The sequence below is a fragment of the Hippocampus guttulatus genome, chromosome 3 (genome assembly GCF_054856545.1).
Source record: "Hippocampus guttulatus isolate MCC_2025c chromosome 3, RoL_Hgut_1.0, whole genome shotgun sequence".
Lineage (NCBI taxonomy): Eukaryota > Metazoa > Chordata > Actinopteri > Syngnathiformes > Syngnathidae > Hippocampus > Hippocampus guttulatus.
This window is the reverse complement of record NC_141263.1, coordinates 11,491,352-11,512,485: the sequence shown is the minus strand read 5'-3', so window position 1 is coordinate 11,512,485 and position 21,134 is coordinate 11,491,352. Positions and strand designations below refer to the sequence as shown.

The 21,134-nt window shown below is 43.8% G+C and overlaps 1 protein-coding gene across 3 annotated transcripts; it reads left to right on the top strand.

Moving 5' to 3' along the window:
• Positions 1 to 2,142: 2,142 nt before the first annotated feature.
• mapk6 (mitogen-activated protein kinase 6) lies at positions 2,143 to 21,021 on the top strand. 3 transcript variants are annotated; one of them, XM_086106762.1, is made up of 8 exons: positions 2,143 to 2,325; positions 10,231 to 11,104; positions 11,834 to 12,151; positions 16,528 to 16,672; positions 16,833 to 16,997; positions 17,970 to 18,165; positions 18,296 to 18,413; positions 18,822 to 21,021. In XM_086106762.1, the coding sequence occupies exons 2-8, from the start codon at positions 10,868 to 10,870 to the stop codon at positions 19,884 to 19,886; spliced, it is 2,244 nt and encodes a 747-aa protein (XP_085962888.1). In that variant the 5' UTR covers positions 2,143 to 2,325; positions 10,231 to 10,867; the 3' UTR covers positions 19,887 to 21,021. The 3 variants fall into 3 exon arrangements, with proteins under 3 accessions (XP_085962888.1, XP_085962889.1, XP_085962887.1); XM_086106763.1 differs by lacking the exon at positions 2,143 to 2,325 and adding an exon at positions 7,047 to 7,301; XM_086106761.1 differs by lacking the exon at positions 2,143 to 2,325 and adding an exon at positions 8,996 to 9,150.
• Positions 21,022 to 21,134: the final 113 nt, after the last annotated feature.

Below are 21,134 nucleotides of genomic sequence, written 5' to 3'. Positions count from 1 at the left end.
TGACAAGCCGACTTGGGAAAGAATCATTCATCCGTCCATTGTCTGAGCCGCTTATCCTCACGAGGGTTGCGGGTGTGCTGGAGCCGATCCTAGCCATCTGCGGGCACTGAGCGGGGGACAAACTAACTGGTTTCCAGCCAATCGCAGGAGACGCATAGACCAACAACCATTCCCTCTCACAATCACCATTAGGGACAATTTAAAGTGTTACATTAACCTACTATGCATATTTTTAGAACATGGGAGGAAACCGCAGTACCCGGAGAAAACCCGCACAGGCACGGGGAGAACATGCAAACCCCACACAGGAAGGCCGAAGCCCAGAATCGAACCCAGCACCTCTGCAATATGAGGCACACACGCTAACCAGTCACCACCATGCCGCCCGGGAAACAACCAAAATAAAGGAAAGTATGTATGCCAATTGAGATATTTTGAAAACAGCCAACCGGTGCCATGCCTCCAGTGGTTTGGTTTGATAATATAACAAATACTGCCTGCACACAAGCAGGGTGCTGAAGACTGTGCTGCTGTCAAATGCAACGGGGAAGAGCAATAGGACAGATACAGTAGTGGTTTCAAGAGGGGGGTGACCTGGACTGGTAGAGAGGGTAGGGAGACCACATGCATCGTTCTTCACGGGCCTCTGCTCTGACTGTCTGCAAGTAGCATTTGCATGATAGAAATGTAAGAAATGCCACACCGAAACTGACACAAGCATCAAGAAAATGAATATCAAAGGGTGTAGAGCACACACCTATGGCGATTTGGATCAACAGATCAACCAAATAGCTGCTGTGCAAGAAACCAAAGAAAGAACAAACTTTATACAATATATACAGTATTAATTAAAGGCAGAAGATAACATTGTATCATTGTAATGGGAACCATTATAGATTGATTTGCTTGATATTATAAGAGGGCATTCATTTTACATTATGTTTATCTTGGAGTGTTGTAGAAATGCACTGTATCATTCTGTGAGCTGTTACTAATCTTTTGAACTGCTCATATGGCAAAAATGTAACTGCATTTTCTGTAGACGTTACGTGTGACTGCTGAAGAGCTGATGCTCAACTGAAATGCCGTGGAATTAATTGCATTTGGATGGAATGTCAATTTTTTGCTTTAATTGGGAAATTTTAACATCAGGAATTGGAATGTGATAAATAGTTCCCACGACATCCTGAATGAACAACTGAGCCACCAAGTACTATCGTGGGCTATCCTGTTTGTGTGAACTAAACTAAACCCAGATTTCACAGTAAGTACATTTATGAGACAAAATCATTAATTCAGTATATCAGTCATTCTCAAAATGGAGCACATTTTCTGCTGTCTGTTCCCATTCCATTTCAAAACATCAGTGCACAAAATACAGATACACACGTATAAATTGCTGCTGTCCTAGGCCAAAAATTTAACTTTTGCCCCAATAAAAGTGATTCCAAATAGGTCTTGAACACCTTCTAAAATTGCTTTTTTTCCATTGTCGCTCCCTCTTAAATATCAAATATGACAGATCAAATAAGTTGTACATTTTTTTGTCTCCATTTTTTTTTTATTCGTGTCTTCATTGTAAACATTTTGATTTATCCTAGACATATTTTGAATAATAGTCGTGAGGACTGAAAGTTGTGTCACTCAACGTCAACGCAACCCTGCCACTCAAACCTTGTAGCCATCTCAATGAAGAGAAAAAAGTGAGCTATGCGACTCAGCAGAAATGACATCATCAAGCTAGTTGGACTGACCCAAGGCTTAGTCCTCTTCTATTTTTTCCATTTTGTTTTTTTTCAACATTTATGTAAAAAAAAAAAAAAAGATCAAAATAAAAGGACCGTTTTCAAAAATGCCGGTGCCTAAATTGTCTTCCAATTCTGGCATTACTCAGTCATACTTTTGGTGACATTTTTTTTCAATGGTGGTGTGCCATCAGATTGTTGTCTTGTAAAATATGTGCCTTGACTCAATAAAGGTTGTGAAACACTGGCATAGTGAAAGTGCAGCATTGAACACAAATGGCAGTAGGTCTGACACACTGGCAGGCCAGGCCATACACAGAGCAGTCTCCTCCCCTCTCTGGCCTGGCCTATATTAAGTCTCCATTGAGCTCCACCTCACAAATAGAGAGACACATGGAGTAGGATAACACATCGCCAATGCTCTGACAGTACCTTCATACATTTACTGGATGTCTACTTAACTGACAGCTCTGTACCTGTCTAACTACCTGCTTGCACTGTTGGATGGATTCATTTAGGTGGACCGATCAGTGAGAGACCATGTTATTGTGCCGGTCACATCGGGAGAGCCTCAACCTCGGTAAGTGGCCATATCTGGCGTGAATGAATGTGATGCAACATCAGTTATTCAGGAAATGAGTGTCACTATAAAGCGGAAGGTTCAGGTGCCCCTTGAGTGTCAATATTTGTGTTTGAAAGACTGCGCCACTGTCGACAAATGATGATGCGTTGGTCAGCAGTGTCACACAAAAGGTCAATTTGCGTCCCTACGTCAAAGGAGGGTATTGATGTTTTGTCACATGTATGGGCATCAGTGCACCTGCAGGAAGAAACAGGCCCGCAAAATGCATCATACTAAAGAGTTAAATACAAGGGAACTGTACTTGAAAATTTAAAAAAATGGACTGTCGATGCAAATCTAAAAAAAAGTTTTTACCGGATAACATAAAAAAGATGAACATTAGATAATTATTAGATGGAGAACAGATAACATTACCCCTGTCCTTAAATACAGTTTTTTTTAAACTTGTATGATTTATTAAAAATGTCCTACACCTAAAAGTAAAATAAAAGTTTTACCCAAATAAATATTTTTAAAGCAAGCTGTTTAAAGGTATTAAATGCAGATGTAATGTACAATACTTGTATTGTACAGTCCAGTTAAAAACAACTGGACTGCACTTAAACAAATGAGATATACTTCATTAAAAATAACGGAAAAATTAAGCCACAGTCACATTGTGCACAATTTCAACATCCAGTTTAGTAGTTGCTTTGCAAACCACGACCACGCACGAAGAAACGATGATCTACAGCAAGCACTCCAGTGCCAAGGCATCTTTACTCTAAATCTGACTTTTTAGTTAAGAGTGTCTTCAATCCACTGCATTCATTATGTAACAAATGTCAGCCGTTTTACAAGCTTGTATAGTTTTTCCTCAGTCGCTTTGGTACATTTCTCCGATCAGAATTGTCATTTGTAAAACAGCAAGTGCATTTCTCAAAATAGACCATACAAATCGCAAAACATCATTTTCTTTCTCAAAATCTTTATTACATCTCCCAAAAGGAAATATTTGTGTCATTGAACACGTCAGTGACAAGTCTTTGTGTCATTGTGTATAAATAAAACAGTCAGCTTGGTTAGTCATGTTATCAATGTAACACTTTACTCGGGGAAGGATGTTCAGATGTAAACCGCCGCTTAGGTTTGGACGACAAATTCAGTATTCTAAATTGAATGTTATACCTTTTGTGTGTGTGGAAGATTGCAAGACACTGGGCAAGATCCACTTTTCCCTTTTATTGTTTGCACTTTATTTGTTGACAAACCATCTCATCGTGACACAAAAAGGAAGAAAAAAAAACAACACTGCAAAGCACAAAGAAAAGGATAACCAAAAAGTATAGAAATGTGAATTTAAGATAATCTCCCCAGGGAAAATTGTAAGTACAACACATTACGAATTACACTGTCGTCTCCCTGCTTCCTTTGAGCCACAAATTCTCATCCACATTACAACAATTAGCTTCACTTGCTATAAGCTGTTTCAGAAAACTGGTTGATCATTGGCTGATTCCCTTTGTTAAAAAGTCAAGATTCAGAGAAAAAACAAGTCTAATGGAAATGCACAGAAACATGCTTGACATATGAGAAATTGCTCATCCATTTTGCATTTAAAGACTTTTATGCAATGAACTAATGCCAAAACGTTGTAGGGTGTGAAACAATTCAACAGAATAAATGTTGATTAACAGGACAGAAGCAACTGATGATGTAAGAAACGACAGAAAATTGTACATAATCTTTTGCATTGGAGGTAGCAAAGCAGTTGCAACTTGCTTAAAGAAATGAAAAGCTGTTTTTTGATGTACACAAATGAGACAATGATGTGATGAACAAGTAATTTTGAGAAATTCAATTCTGATCTGAGAAATGTACCAAAGCAACCGAGAACAACTGTCGTAAGAGAGATATCTGATTAACTGCAATGGAAATGGGTGAAAAGTTTTTGTTTCGGCTTGGGAGCGTGTTGGTAAGCAGGGGGCCCCTTGCCTTGTTTGACCTCAAGATAAAGAAAAAAATCGGACTGACTTTCGGTGGTGGAAAAAAAAATGTAATCTAAAAACATGACTGTGTTAATCAATTTTATGTCTTGGTGGAAGGTGATACCAACATACAACACTAGCTGCATATCCATCTATCAATCTATCCATCCATCCATTCATTTTACCATACAGCTCATGCAATTCAGGGTGATGTACAGCTAGACCCTATCCCAGCCGACTCAGAACAAAAGGGAGATTTCACCCTGGACTGGTGGTCAATCAATTTCAGGTCACATATAAAGACAAATGCCTTTCCAACTCACATTCACACTGACAGTAAATGCGAAATTAAATTATGAGCAAGAGAGGGTGTGTGTGAGAGAGTGTGTGTGTGAGAGAGAGAGAGAGAGAGAGAGAGAGAGAGAGAGAGAGAGAGAGAGAGAGAGAGAGAGTGGACATGTAGATGGATAAAGAGTAAGAGGCGTTTATTCCAGACAGAATCCGGTGCAGCTCTTGCAATGTGACCTGCATTGCATTTACATGTCATTTGAACGTTGCACGTAGCATGCCTGCATGCATGCGTCTGTTACATAACCATGCGCCCAAGTGAAAATAAGGCATGATGAGGTTAAAACACCTTCTTATAGTATATTGTATACTGTCAACATCACCTCAACAGCCAAATTAGACATGCTGGATATGCCTTTAACCCTTTCAGGGACAGCGGTTACTACAGCTTATCATATTATCAGGTTACAGGGTGTATGAAAGGGTTAATTCTGGAACACTGTTTTAACATTCATTACATATCCTTGATATTCATCTTAAGGTCCATTTGAGTGTGTTTTTTTTTTATCCTCACTGGTAACATAAATCAGCGTACATGTCGGCCGACGGTGTCTTACTAGTAACATTTTCCAACTGATAGTACCACTTGTGGCCTTCTAGTACAACCTTTACATTGACTATCAAAGATGTCAAATAAATTGTCCAACAGCTTTTTGGAAAACTATTTGAGCGTTTACTCAATATCTGGACCATACCCCAACTACATGTTACTAGTGGGGCAATTCTGTAGAGTAGTTGACAGCTACTCGGAACTAGTAGCAAAGCGCCGAATGTTAACTTGTACAATTCTATAATGTAATGTCATTAGCAGTACTAGTATACACACAGTAGTCAAATAGTGCATCTGTCCTACTAGTATGCCTTTGCTGTCCTATTGCATAGTCATGGGAAAAGTTACTAGTGTAAGACAGCTGTTCTTCTCGCGTGCCATATTCATTCAACTAGTGCACGGACTTGTCATACAAATGAGAACAAGGAGGATACTAGTCCATGGAGTTTAGGCTAGATAAGAAAGATATTGAAAAAATGTTCAAAAAGCTTTCCATATAAGACAATTCAGCACACTAGTACAGGTAGAATGCGCTAGTAGAGAGAATGTATGTATAGGGCTTTTTTTTGTTTGTTTGTTCTTTTGCACATGACAGCCTTCCAGTGAGCCTAGTAGGGTTATTAGCACAGCACAGTAGTTTGCTAGCAAGGATTATTTACATACTAGTAAGCCAAAAGTGGAACTAGTGGTGGCAAAAACTTCATTAGTAAGAAAGAATCATTGCACAAATGTGTCCTACTGGACAATTCAGCTACAACATACTAGTAGAATGACTGTTTCTTACTCATAATGTTTTCTCAACTGCTGCCTTTAACTACTGTATGACATTTCCGCACACTAGTAGAACAAATATGGCATACTAGTTGGACAACTGCATGTTACCAGGGAGGCACAACAACTAGTGGACATTTTGGTGCGACTAGTACAATCCAGGAGGTCCAAGTGTGACACCGGTGTACTACTTAGACCAGGGGTGGGCAAACTTTTTGGCTCGGGGGCCGTATTGACTTTTAAAATTTGACAGAAGGGCCAGGTCAGCACGAGCTATGGTACATTTAAAAAAAAACTGCATTTGTTGACAGTCCATATCAAACATCAACAGAACAAAAGCATGAAAGTACGGTATTAATATACTTTTTTTAAATGACAAAAGTGTTGTTGATGACCTATTTTAGCCTGTGCATCGCTGCAGATGGGTTGTGATCAGACCAGTAGAAGTAGAGCGATACAGAGGTACTAGGTGGTCGAAAAGATTGCCCCCCCCCCCGTGTTCTGCAACTTCAAGTCAATGCGCCACCTGGTGGCGAAATGCCTGTCATTACAAGTCCAATTGAAATGAATGCAATCATTCACATCGAACCTTAATTGTGGACCAACCTTCGGTGGGCTGGATTAAAAAAACCAACGGGCCGGATTCGGCCCGCGGGCCGTAGTTTGCCCACCACTGACTTAGACCTAGTAATGTTGCTAATGCACCACAGTAGTTTACTCGGTTTAATTGCCTACCAGTAGGCCAAAAGTGGCACTACTAGTGGGAAAAAATTCTAGTTGGATGAGTTTCTGGTAGTGTTACCCTAGTTGTTCTATTAGGCACCAAACTGTCTTACATAGTGAGGAAAAAGAGCACACTAGTACATAGACCTCAAGGTGACTATAGACACAACTATAAGATGCTAATGCTTTCAACAGCTGTCCATGCAGTATTAAACATTGCTCTAAAATGGACCAATAATATTTGCCGCATCCTGTGCAGAATCCAGTGGGCATGATCAAGCTGAGCCCATCCCAGCCTGCGTAAGGCTGAGGCATCTGCATTGTGGAGCACATGCTCGCTCACATGGTGTGCCTTGCGGATGATGCTGATGCTGCAGCTGTGATGTGTGCTCCCTTCCATCCCGCCCAGCTCATGTCCATCCATCCATTCACAGCGTTCACGCCGACGCCAGTGCAGCGTGAATGAAATGAGAGATGATTAGAGCAAACGCAAGGCTGGCTTTCGCCATATTTGTTTTCGGTGGACCTAACCTTTGGATTGGATGGTGATTGAAGAGAAAGAGGCTGTGCATCGTGCATGCTGCCAGATGGATTTTGTAAATCCGCCAACTGCAGTGAGTGTTTGTGTGTGTGTGTGTGTGTGTGTGTGTGTGTGTGTGTGTGTGTGTGTGTGTGTGTGTGTGTGTGTGTGTGTGTGTGTGTGTGTGTGTGAGACCTGCATGGGGGATTTTCCTCTTTGACACACTGCTAATACAATATTCCTTCATTTTAATCTGACAACATTATAAGCCAGCAGGAAGCAAACAAACATATTTTTGGGACCTCAATCATTTGGAACAGCAGAGGAAGCACATTGCGACATTATTTTGCAGCAACAATTCACATGCTTTAAAACACATCCAAATGCTTAAAAAGCAGAATTACCCGAGTGAAGAAGCAAAAAAAAATCATTTGAATTGAATTGAATACAACTTTATTGTCAAATGCGCTGTACGTTTGTGTAACATACAGCACAGATGAAATGTCTTCCCTCTCAACATAAAACAAAGCGAGAGGAAAACAATTTTTATGCTAAATAACAAATTGTGACACTGATTCCTGGATGTACAGGTACGTAACTGACAGCAGCAACAGCCAAACAATCTTGCCAGTAACAGAGTAGTACTGCTGTCAGTCTCATCCAAGGAGGAGGCTGTAAAGATGAAGTGGAGAGTGATACAAGTGACACTTTTTATTTTGAACATGTGAATAATACACTTATCTTTATGTATTATAGCAGTTAAAATGTTAAACTACATTAGCTAATGATTGATTAGCTTATTAATTACAGTAAAAGTGTTTCATGATTTCGATAATGTGTTTTAAGGACTTCATTGAAGACTTTGTATTGAGGTGAAAATGTAAACTTTGTCAGTTAATTTTGTGACGGGCCCTATGAATAAGTTTGCCTTGTGTCCCCAAATGACTAAATACACTTGACACTGCTTACATTATTGTCGGGTTAATTTTTTTTTCATTCACTACTGTATTTATGCGACCAAAATTTGATGTAAAGCAATCCACTGGAGGAAGAAAAGAACAAGTTTAAGTAGCTATCAGTATCTTCTTCTGGCTTTCTAAATAAAAGCCTGTATTCAGCAAGAGGGGACTGAAGTTGAATATAGTATAGCAAGATTATACTGGCAGAGGCAGTTGTATTATGTTTTGAACTCAGTGTTAAATTCCACAAAATAGTTTTTTTATCTGCAAGAATTTGTAGTGAAAAGAAAATCTCATTGGATTTTGAATCAGGCGTTGTCACGTGGCCGCAAAGCCCATCCATAGTGTTGCGTTCAAATTCACTCAAAAATCCTGATGCCTTCCTAGTGTTCTTAAATACAGTACGTGTGCGCGCGCGCGTGTGTGCGTGTGTCAACGAAGAGACATTCAAATGTTAAAATGCTATAAACCTACACGCGCACACACCCACGCGCACACACGCGCTCACGCACTAACGTGCACGCAAGCATGCAAGCACACACGTTGGAATTTGTTTTAATATTATTACAAAAAATAACAACATGACAACATAAGCGATTATGCAACTAGACATTTTATATGAAGAAGCAACCGGCTATTTGATCAATTCAGGTTTTACTACCTTTTATTCCCGTGTATTTCTGTTAATTTCCATAGATATCTGTCAATTCCCATGAAAAGTTTCCAATTTTTAACAGCCACACAATTTTACAGCCCCGTTTTAAAAACATTGCTTCCCTTCATGCCCGGAGGTGAACCGGAGATTTTGATATATCCTACAGTTAGTGAAGGTATCATTGTGACGTCACGGCGCCGTTGGTGTCTGTGCGGTGCTAAATGGCGATTGCATTAGGTCGGCCCAGCTCCGGCGTAGGAGCTCACAAAAATTCCCGCCGGGTCTGATTAATTCCATCCATCTTGATTCCAATGCGACGAATACGAACTGTGAGTATTCCGCATTCATTCAGAATGTTGCTGTTATCTTCGATGGGTCGTCTTGAGAGTCTCCTCCAACGTCGGCTTTGTGCTGGTGGGACAGCTTGTACCACGTAGTCAGTCCCCTCGCCAACAACGGCCCCTTTGTCTATGCTGTGGGCTATTCCGTTCAAATGACACTCAACTCGTCGTCTTTACACGACACTCTATAATTCATTCAAATCAGTAATGTGTTTTAGGTCTGGGGGGGGGGGTCTTTTATCGCCATAATTCGACAATTATTTCCACACAGTCTGCGATCAAACGAGCTAATGTTCACCTTTCATTTTTTCGCCAGTTGGTCTTATTACTCCGCCAATATAAACTTCGGGTATCGAATCCTTGAATAGCTTCTTGTAGATCAACGAGCCCATGATTATTATTTAATGAGAGGTTGCCGGGTGGTTATCAAACAGTTCAAAGGAAACCCTTAGAGAGGCGACTAAGCCCAAGCGGGCGGGTGCGGTTAGCTGCTAGTAACGAAGTACGAACACAAAACTATAAAATATCTTTTCTGAAATACTGTTAAAATGGGCTCGTTTGTGGTAAACGTACTGCAAATTGTTTATAGTATGAACAATGTTGTAGTAAGTAGTCAATGGATACTTCTAATAAAGTGTACTATTTTGCCTGAGTACAAATACATTACGTTACTGTATTTAAGTAGGTTTTTCAAATGTCAGTATTTGAGCATTTATGTAACTGATTTTCAAATATCAGTATTTGAGCATTTATGTAACTGAATGTGACTTTTACCCCCCATTTGAATACATATCTGTACTTTCCAGAGGTTTATCGACAGTTTTTTTTTTGTAGTTGACCTCAGTGAAATTGAATTGAAATCAGTTAATCGCCGATATACTACTGTAGCACAGTACACCTTACTCACATTGGTGCTTCCCTGAGTGTCTGTATTTTTACTTAAGTACAGAGTACTTTTCCTACCATTGTCTTGTGTGAACCTGTCATGTGTTTTTAACACTGAGCAGTTGCTTTGATATTATAATTTGTGGTTTACGTTTTTCTTTTGTGTTTTCTCTTGTCTTTCAGGTTATAGCCAAGTAAAATGGAGGATAGTTTTGATTGTGACTGTGGCGAACTTGAGCCACCTGATCACTGAGGCTCACAATTAACTCCCCAATCTAAAGGCCAGGCTCTCTAAAATTTATTTTGATCAGGTCACGCCATAGGAAATTTAATCAGAAAGGAGAAAACAAAACAAAAAAAATCTTAAGGAAAAAACGTGCCAATTGGCACATATGCCATGAAGCTGCTCAGGACCAGTTATACACTGAATGTATACCACTGTGAGGATGCAACTATGTGCTTTTAGAGCCTAACATTGCATTTTTAATTGGCCTCAACATTCATTCCATATATTTCTTTATGCGGAAAAGCTGCTCTGTTAAGTAGAGCCACCCACCAGGAGTGGTGTTAGACTTTTTAAATTGTCCTCACTCAAGATGAAAAACGTTAACTACACCTTAGTCTGACAGTGACGGCTGCACGGGGGAGGCGGTGGAGGACGGTTAGCTGTGACGTAGTTGGCTGCATTTGTGGGGGGGGGGGGGCATTAGCTCAGTAGTATTTGGAGGGTTGAAGTGGGGTCCTTTGTTGGTGTTAAAAGTTATAGTAAAGCCAGCAAGAGAGGCAACATAAGCAGAGCGCCACTTAAGAAGTAGTCATCATGGCCGAGAAGTTTGAGTCACTGATGAACATCCACGGCTTTGACCTGGGCTCTCGTTACATGGACTTGAAGCCTCTTGGCTACGGAGGGAACGGCCTGGTTTTCTCAGCGGTTGACACTGACTGTGACAAGCGTGTGGCGGTGAAGAAGATTATCCTGACTGACCCCCAGAGTGTCAAGCATGCCCTGCGAGAAATTAAGATTATCAGGCGCTTGGACCACGACAACATTGTCAAGGTATTTTTGTGTGCGTGCGTGCGTGTGCTCTCAAACTTGTGTGATATAGTGGTACCTTGACTTGTAACCACTCCAATTTACGAGTTACGGGAGATACCCGTTGCTAGGTGTTTGTTTTGTTTTTATGAGTTCCGAGTGAGATTCATGTACACTGCCACTGGAATGAACATACACATAAAATGACAATACTTGCAAATATTTGTGGGCAGACGCTAACGCTGAACTAACAGCATGAGCACACCTCTTGATGGCAGTCACTAGGACACAATCCTGAAAGGCAAACATAGACGGGAGTGTGAGATCCACACAATGAAACGGGAGCTAGCGTCGTGGAATATGTAAAAACATACAGTCGCAATCCAAGAACTGTATTTCTGACCGATACGCTTTACTGGTAGTCAGCTGGAAACTGCTCCAGTGGAAAATAAGCACTACATTACGATGAAGATCATACAATACATCTTTCTTTATGCAGCGCTTTCACAACAGCTGCAGCTGTAACAGAGCGCTTTGCAGAACATTTAATATAAAATCAAAACATTACAGGCTAAAAGTAGACAGCTGCAATAAGCATCGAATAGTGTCACAGAGTGGCAACTTGTCCCAGCATACAGTGATTACTCAAGCTTGGTCATGGAACAAATTAATCTTCCGTCTCGAGCTACGACTGTACTTGTTGCAGAGATGATGTCATTGATGACCCACTTCCTCTTTCGCCTCCTTTTCTAGGTTTTCGAAACGTTGGGCCCCAGTGGTCGCAGGCTAACCGAAGATGTGGTGTCCCTGACCGAGGTCAACTCGGTCTACATCGTGCAGGAGTACATGGAGACGGACCTCTGTCAACTGCTGGAGCGCGGCCTTCTGTCCGAGGGCCACGCCAGACTCTTCATGTACCAGCTCCTCAGGGGGCTCAAGTACATTCATTCTGCCAACGTTCTTCATCGCGACCTCAAGCCCGCCAACCTGTTTGTCAACACGGAGGACCTGGTGCTGAAGATCGGGGACTTTGGTCTGGCCCGCATCATGGACCCTCACTACTCCCACAAGGTAAGGAAGAAGCGTGTAGTCAGTGAGACCAAAAGGCAAAGTGCTTCCCATTGCCGTGCAGTCTTTGTTATCACGCAGTAATGTGGTCATCCCAAGGGTGACGCAGTTTGAGAGCAGGAAGTCAACAAGACGGGGTGCGGTTCCGTGAGGTAACGCTTCAGTTTCCCTTCTCAGAGAAGTGAAGCTTTTGAAAAACACATTGCTAATCATATCTTAGTTGACACACATAAACGCGCGCGCGCTCACACACACACACACACACGCGCGCGCGCGCTATTTATAAAAACCAAAAACAATGTGGTTTATCATTTACCCAGTGCATGGAAATGCACAAGTAACTGAGCTCTTGTTGTCAGTTGAATATGTTGTGTTTTGTTCTTGTTTTTCAAAATGTTAAATGATGTCTTAGGCCTTTGGATTTTTGGCAACTGAATCACAGTTGAGGTGTGGAAAAAAATAAGACGAATGCTGCTTGTTGTGCTTGTCACAATCATGGAGACCGGTGTGGTTCATGCATAGCACGCGTATGCAAAATCACGGAATTAAATGTTCAGTGCATAATGTTCATCAAGTAGCTTGAATAATACATATATTTATTATTAATCCAGTACTTGTCAATTACATTTGTATTTAGCTCTTACTTTACCTTACCTTCTGTTTTCAAACATTTGTCCAATTTTATTCAACTTGTGCTTAACACATTTTAACGTACATATGAAAGTATTGGGGTGGCACGGTGGTCGACTGGTTAGCACGTCCGCCTCACAATGCAGGTCATGGGTTTGAATCTGGCCCTGGCCTTCCTGTGTGGAGTTTGCATGTTCTCCCCGGGCCTGCGTAGGTTTTCTCTGGGTACTCCGGTTTCCTCCCACATTCCAAAAACATGCATGGCAGGTTCATAGAACACACTAAATTGTCCCTAGGTGTGATTGTGAGCACTAATGGTTGTTCGTCTATGTGTGCCCGTGATTGGGTGGCAACCGGTTCAGGGCGTACCACAAAATATGTTTACCGTGGTTGCGGTTTGCAAAAGGGCATCAAATGTGGGTGACCTTGTTTAGATACCTGAGCTAGAACAAAATGGATGTCCAGTGGATTCCTAACAGTTCCTTTCCTTACGTGGATGTCTCTCTTCTCTTATGAGATGCTGGTTATGTTTATAAATTAAAACTCCAGGAGTGTGTTTTCTCTTGTCTATAGATGTATAACAGGTTGCTTTATCTTTAGTATGAAAGGGAATGGAATGCCAAAGATGAAAGGCTTTTTTTTTATTGGCCTTGTGTGTATTGTTTGAAAGAGATGGCAGGGAGTGGTGGGGGTTCTATTTGAAGCCCATATGGTGGCATGATGTTGAAATGTAGGTTGAGGAGGTTCACTTGCTCTCACCGTTCATAGCAGTGGGAAAATCGCACATGACACAGATTAGTCATCTGTGTGTCTGAAGGCTTCACGTGACTCAACCCTTTTGGCTGGAGCTTTCATTCATCGCACAGTGAGAAAGAATCCTGGCTGCTACCACCTTTTTCTCTCTTTTTTTTTAATCGTGCCGACTCACACAAAGGTGTTTGTTATAACTACTCATTGTTTTCATGCCAACTACCACTTCTGTGATAAATGTTCATCTCTTGACTCATTTCTTCTCACATGAGTCACGCTGTCGGGAGGGACCATACTTGTCCTTCCGCTGTAGTAAGAGAAAGACGACGACTCACGTGTGCTGGGAACAAATGCGTCTCTCCCACAATTGTTGTTATAATCCCGCCGCATTTTATTTATTTTTTTGGCATTGTTCCACATGGGCGTTTGGCCTCGACAGACGCACTTTTCCTGATGCCAAGCATGTGCGCCGCAAAGAAATTGAAAAGCCGCTTGGCCGAGGTCAGCCGTTTCGTGCTGGGCCATTGTCTGCTGACTTTTTGCCAACGTCACAAACGCTGTTGTCAGGCTGACTTTTTTTAACTGGTCTGCTCTCTTCTCCAAACAAAGCTTCTGCGTTTGGTCTGTCTCTTCAGTGATAACAATGGTGGTCTACTGCTGGTCGGGAGATATCGCTGCTACCCACTCACTTTGCTTTACATGGCACCGGTGGCCATTTGATAGTACGTGTCGTGTTTCAGACCTCACGAGGCTTGCTTGAAAATGAACCCATCACCCCCCGCATGAAGCCGTCCTGTAGGGGCAGGGGTGTGTGTTAGTGTCAGCTGGCCAGTTGAACTTGATCACTTTGCAAGTTCACTTTCACAGCCCTGTACCCTTTCGCTTTTCCGAGTGAATCGAAACATGACTTGACTAACTTCATCAACATAAAGAGTCACTTTAACATCGCCACCCTTGGTCCTCCATTGCCGTTAAAAATAATTCGAAACTTTTACAGACATTTACTTTGGGTCACTAAATCTGACAATCATAATCTCTGATTCCCTTCAGGATGACTTTGAATTAATCCTGCCTGGGTTTGGCGGGGAGCGTTGGAGCTCTCCTTTTGCCGTGGGAAAGGAAGCTATGTGCATGTGTGTGAAGCTTCTGTTCAGCCCTCTTGGCGGCTTAACGTCAAGAATGACTCGAATTCACGTGCAGCTGATCTGATCTGAACTGAACTGCTCAGATCCTCCTCCAAATAGACTTTCTTCGGTCTTTCATTTCACCCAAAACTGAACTAAGCTGCATGTTCCATGTCCACTCAGTTGGACTCTTGATTTTGTATTTGCTGATAATTTCTATCTTTTGCATTCAGACAGTTTAACTTGTGCTTTATGCAAAAAGTTCTGGGGGGGGGGGGCATTTGAGCATGCAATATAATGGTGAAAGCGTTATATGAAGAGGATTTTTACTTGGGCACACCCAAAGGTTTGGCATTCAAGGGATCATGGGAATTGCCACAAGAATCCAGCTCAATCGACAACCCAAAACCACACACACTTGACCCACTTTTTCAGCCAGAAACAGAGTTGATTTTTGCTTTTTTATGACCCCCCCCCCCCCCCAAAGTTTTCGAGCCTGTATGTATTTGTAAACATTTTAGAGTACGGTAATAGACTTCCTGAACTGGATTATCTGATGGATCATGGTCACATGGCCAGTAAGACTATAGTGATACATGGCATTTTTAATTGGGGTCACAGATGTGCTACATTGAGCAGGAATTGAAATATGTTAGAGGTTTGGTCACCTCTGACTGAATTTTACTGTCATCCTGGGATTTGGATGATCTCCCTGTGCACGTGCCTCCTTCGACTCACTGATCTGCCCAGACCTGTTCTACCTTCTCAATAGTCCGTCTGGCTTTATGGCAAAAGTGCTCCGATATAATATGTGGGTGTCGAGTGGACCTGACACGTTCATCTTCAACAGGTTTGACAAGTTGTATCTGCTTATTTCTAGTCTATTGTGCATAGAGTTGTCGTCACGTAGTCTCTGTCCACGTGAAAAAGCATTTGCAGGCTGTTTTATGCATGCCAAAGTGTCAGGTGGCTCTATAACCCTTAATGCAAAGTAATTTCATCCAATTAGCTATCTGTAGAAAGTCCGTTTTATGACTGGCATAACAGCAATGGCAAATCACGGAAGTGGGGTGATGAAAGCTTGCGTGTGGATCTGAGACAAAAAAAAAAAGTAAATGCAAATAAACACAACATTTTCTTTTTGATTGGCTGGCAAACAGTTGTGAGTGTACCCCGCCTACTGTCCAATGACAGCTGGAATAGGCTCCAGCACGCCCGATACCCTCGTGAGGAGAAGTGGTTCAGCTAATGGATGGATGACCCCCCCTTTCGTAAAAAATACATTTTTAATGTTTTTCATTTGGCATCAGACGGCTTTGTGTGTTAACACGGCCAACAAGCATGGCAGAACAAAACCCATAATTGCTGCCTGCATCCTCGTTTAAGGTCGACTGGTTTGTCAGTTGGTTGGTTGCCAGCCTTAGAAGAAGGCGAGAGGCGTCGTAGAGCCAGGGCGGGCCTCGGGATAGCGTGGCAATGAGCATTTGGCGCTAAATTAGGGCAGAAACAGGAGCCTCGTTCAGTGGTGAGCTGAGCATTTTGGCCTCGCCACAAACTACCGAAGCATGAGGCCAGCGCGAGTGTCGTTTTCCCCTCACGGGCCAACTTCCTTTTGTGTTCACTGTCCTCCATGTAGATTGCTGCGAGTGTGACAGTGAGAGATTATCCTGCTCTGAGAGTGCTGACAGGGTCCCCACGTGTCTGTTCTCCAGCTTTTCAACTGTCTCTTCTCTATGCTCTCTTTGTCCCGTTGGCGTGCCTTTTGCAATGAACTGCACACTCGAGGGACACTGCACGCACTACAGGCCAATCTTTTGTTGTTTTGAAACTCTGGATTTCTATCAACAGTGCCCACATGTCCTCTCTCTGCTGCAGGGTCACCTGTCTGAAGGTCTAGTCACCAAGTGGTACAGGTCTCCCCGCCTGCTCCTCTCGCCAAACAACTACACCAAAGCCATCGACATGTGGGCTGGCGGGTGCATCTTTGCCGAGATGCTCAGTGGTAAAACTCTCTTTGCAGGTAAATGTTGACGGAGTTTGTCATGTTGCATTTGCCAAGCGACTGTCACTTGTTTAAAGCGCTCCGGGCTGAGCAGAAAGCAAACAACTCTTGCGTTGCGCTTGGAACAAATGGAGCCAAGTGTTGAATATTCCATAATAACATCCGCCTGATCGCTCAGGGGCCCATGAACTGGAGCAGATGCAGCTGATCTTGGAGTCCATCCCGGTACTGCGAGAGGAAGACCGCCAGGAGCTCCACAGCGTCATACCCGTCTTCATCCGCAACGACATGTCCAAACCTCAGACACCACTGGCAAAGCTGCTACCTGACATCAGTCCTCAAGGTAGTAACCTACTGCAAATGCACTGAATCCCCACAGGGGGGTACGTTACAGACCCACTTGGGGAAAGGTGCCAATCATTTTTGAAATGGTTTTACCCCAACCACATGCTTTAAACATGTTAAACCAGACTTCTTAAATGACACTTTTCATCGTATTGTATGTTCAACCAAACCATGTAATTGAGTCAAACGAAAGTCGGCTAGCTTAATTCTAACGATGTGAAACGCCATAGACTGGCGAATTGAACCGAGCGTAGATGTTGCTGGAATTATGAGCCTTCGATGAACTGCTTCTTTAGCACACAAGGGGCAGCAACACGGCGGTCCAGTGGTTAGCGCGTTGACCTCACAGTGCAGCTCTGGCCTCCCTATGTGGAGTTTGCATGTTCTCCCCGGGCCCGCGTGGGTTTTCTCCGGGTACTCTGGTTTCCTCCCACATTCCAAAAGCATGCATGGCAGGTTAATGGAACAATTTAAATTGTCCCTAGGTATGAGTGTGAGCGCGGATGGTTGTTAGTGTGTGTGTGTGCCCTGCGATTGGCTGGCAACCGGTTCAGGGTGTCCCCCGCCTACTGCCAGAAGGCGTCTGGGATGGGCTCCAGCACCCCCCGCGACCCCTGTGATGATAAAGCGGATTGGAAAATGGATGGGATGGGATGGAGCAGTAACACATTCAGAGTACACAACACACACTCACAGGCATCTTTTCTCTGCGCTGTTGGAACAACAGTCGTTGGGGATCCGCTCAGCTTTCCCATCATCTCTTCCAGCAGAGCTCAGCGCTTCCTGGCATATTGTGGTACTACGCTGAGGGCGCACAACTTTTAAATTCAGGCGGAATTAAAATCTGTGAACAACAAATCCTGATACAGCTGGCAGTTCACTGTACTGTCACACTCATGAGGTACACCGCCATGGAGTTTGCATCACTCACATGTATCCGTTGTCTTTCCACCATTCTCTTCATGTGCAGCCCTGGATTTCCTAGAAAAGATCTTGACCTTTAACCCCATGGATCGTTTAACTGCGGAAGAGGCACTGGCCCACCCCTACATGGCTGACTACTCCTTCCCCCTGGATGAGCCCATCTCGCTGCACCCTTTCCACATCGAAGATGAAGTTGACGATATCCTGCTCATGGACCAGAGCCACAGCCACACGTGGGACAGGTGCGGGCGTGCTTGAGACGTCGACTTCTCTCTCCAACTAGCTGAGTGCCAGTTGATTAGAAAGTCGGAAGTACCTTGCCTGTGGGACGGTGGCGGTTTTTCATGACTGTGCCCTGGCCTTGTTTTTCAGGTATCACGAGAGCCAGATGTCGGAGGCTGACTGGCACTTGCACAGCATTCATGACCCAGAAGAAGTCCAAGTGGACCCGAGGGCCCTCTCTGATGTCACGGATGAGGAAGTGGTACAGGTGCGCGAGTTTGAATATTAACCGCCGATCAAACATTCTCATATTGGTGCTATGGTGACAGTGTTCAAAAGCCAGCCTGGCGATTCTATGCAGCTGTACCTTGGCTTCCTCGTGCCTCAATTCACGAGGTTTGCCAGTTACGATCTATCGCTTAATTGCTGCCAAAATGTGTTACGGGTGACCTTCGTTGTTTGAATTAAAAAGGTTTGTGTGGGGGCCGGAGTTTAGTACCTGAGTGCTTTTTGCAACGGTGGTGGCGATTTCAGTCCGATGCTAGTAGTCACACGTGGGGAGCCCACAGCGTTGAATTTCATGACGGAGTGTATTCGCAGTATTGGTGTTGGTAGCCAGCAACCAGCGAGAGTGCTTGGCTTTGCTCATTTGCGTTGTGCCTGTTGCGTGTTGCAGGTGGACCCTCGGAAGTACGCCGACAGAGATCGAGAGAAGCTCCTGGATGAGCCTTCCTTTGACTACTCCACTCCATTCTCGTCAGAGCGGTCGTGGCCGGACGAGCATCACGAGAACAAATACTGCGACCTACAGTGTAGCAACACATGCAACTACAAGGCCGTGTCCCCCTCCTACCTGGACAACCTCATCTGGCGGGACAGCGAAGTCAACCACTACTACGAGCCCAAGCTCATCATCGACCTCTCCAATTGGAAGGAGCAGCAGAGCAAGGAGAAGGCTGATCGCAAGGCCAAGAGCAAGTGCGAGAAGAATGGGCTGGTGAAGGCCCAGATCGCCATGCGGGAGGCCGAAAAGACCCAGAGCGTCGCAGAGAAGGACCGCGAGCAGGAGAAACACCAGGCGCAGCCGCCCGGCCAGCAAGGCTTCGACTTTGACTCCTTCATCGCCAGTACCATCAAACTGAGCCTGCAGCCGGAGGCCTGTCAGGAGGTGGGCCTCCTCAGCGAGGTGGGCCTCCTCAACGAGCTCAACTCTTCCGTCTCCCAGCTGGAGGCCCCTCGCTCCGGATCCATGTCCAAGTCCATTAGTCAGGAGAAGGAGGAAAAGTGCCTGGTCAACCTGGCCCAGCTGGGCGGCGGCGGCGGCTTGGCGGTGGTCGGTAGCGACGGCCCGTGGCCCGCGCACCCCTGGGAGGGCTTCGGCTCGGGGGAGCGAGTGGCCGAGAACGGCTGCTTGATCGACGAGGCGTGCTGGGACGGTCACCTCCAGAAGGAGAGCACGTACACCAGCTACCTGGACCACCTATTCGGCCGGACGGAGGAGTGCGTCGCGGAGTCGTGCCCGGCCCCGGAGACGGAGACCCCGGAGGCCAGGGAGAGAGAGTCGGGCGAGGCCTTCCTCACCCGGAGCGCCGAGATCGTGCTCAACGTGCAGCTGGACTCCCTGGGCCCGGACGAGCTGCCTCTGAAATCCATCCAGGCGTCGCTCACCCCCTGTGCCGTCAAATGCTCCCCTCAGATCAGCCACAAAACCTACAGCAGCATCTTCAAACATCTTAACTAGAAAAAGCAACGCATCCTCTTTTCGACGGCCGGTTTAGTTTGTCCTGTTTTTGTTCTTCTACTTGAATCATTTCATACTTTTTTTTTTTTTAAAGTCAATTTTAAGAGTGGAAATGGGTGATTTCTTACGTTTAAGGAGTTTCTGTCACTCTGAGCCTTGACCTTCATGGGTTTACGTCTACGCCCTCATTGCTGAAACTGGCTTGTCACTCGCACACTTGCGTACTGTAGACTAACGGAAAATAGGCAGTGGGATGGCGATCGAGGTTTCGGGGATTCATATTTTGGCTGTCGGGGGGGGGGGGTGTGCCGAGGGAAGATGCGATGATGGATTTTGGTTTCATTTTGACGACATAAACGAAAGCTTCCTTTACAGCCCTTTCATACTGTAAATGTGACACATGATGCCAGCAGCAACCATTATCGTAGGCGTTAATGTAATGTGTTATCTACCTCAAGGTAACAGCCGCGAGAGACACTCGAAGCCGCACTAGTGCTTTACACACCACGACCATCCTCATACCAAGAAATGAAGTGGTCTCATCGATGAATTCTGTCTCACGTTAGCGTTTAACATAGTGAGGTGTTTTTCAGTGATCATTATTTATTTCTAGCAGATGTGCGATATTTATTTTATCGAAGATTTGTGTCATTTCAATGTGATTATTGAAGAGCGAGGCATTGGGCAGACCATTTTCATTTCAGCACTATTTGGGCGTCCAAGTGTTCCTTTTTGTTTTTATGGTAGGATGCAAATTTCATCTGTGTTGAGGCTTTCCATTTTTCCATCAATATTGTCCAAATTGATATTTTTTATTTATAGGTGCATTCTGTTCGTAGTGGAAGAAAGTTATGGTTTCAAGCAGCACCTAAAAGTCTTAATTTTTTTTTTTTTTTTAATCTAAATGTGGTGTATTCAACATTGCGTGCATGGAGGCAAGAGAATGGTACATTTAAAGTTAAATGTTGAGTATATTGTACGTCAGTTTTAATTGTCTTTTTTTTTCTATGTACTTTTTTCAGGCAAGCATGCTGAATTAGGTTAAGGTGTAGCATGTAGAACACATGGACTTTTTTTGTAATCATCGGTTCTCTTGTTCTACAAAAATATCAAAATAAACTTACAGGCAAACATTCGGGTGGCCTCTTCATTGCTCCATGTTCTATTGTTGTTGTTTTTTAATTAATAATGATAATTTAAAGGGCAGAAAGTTACTCTGGATCAACACACTTGATGGAAGCTAAGCTG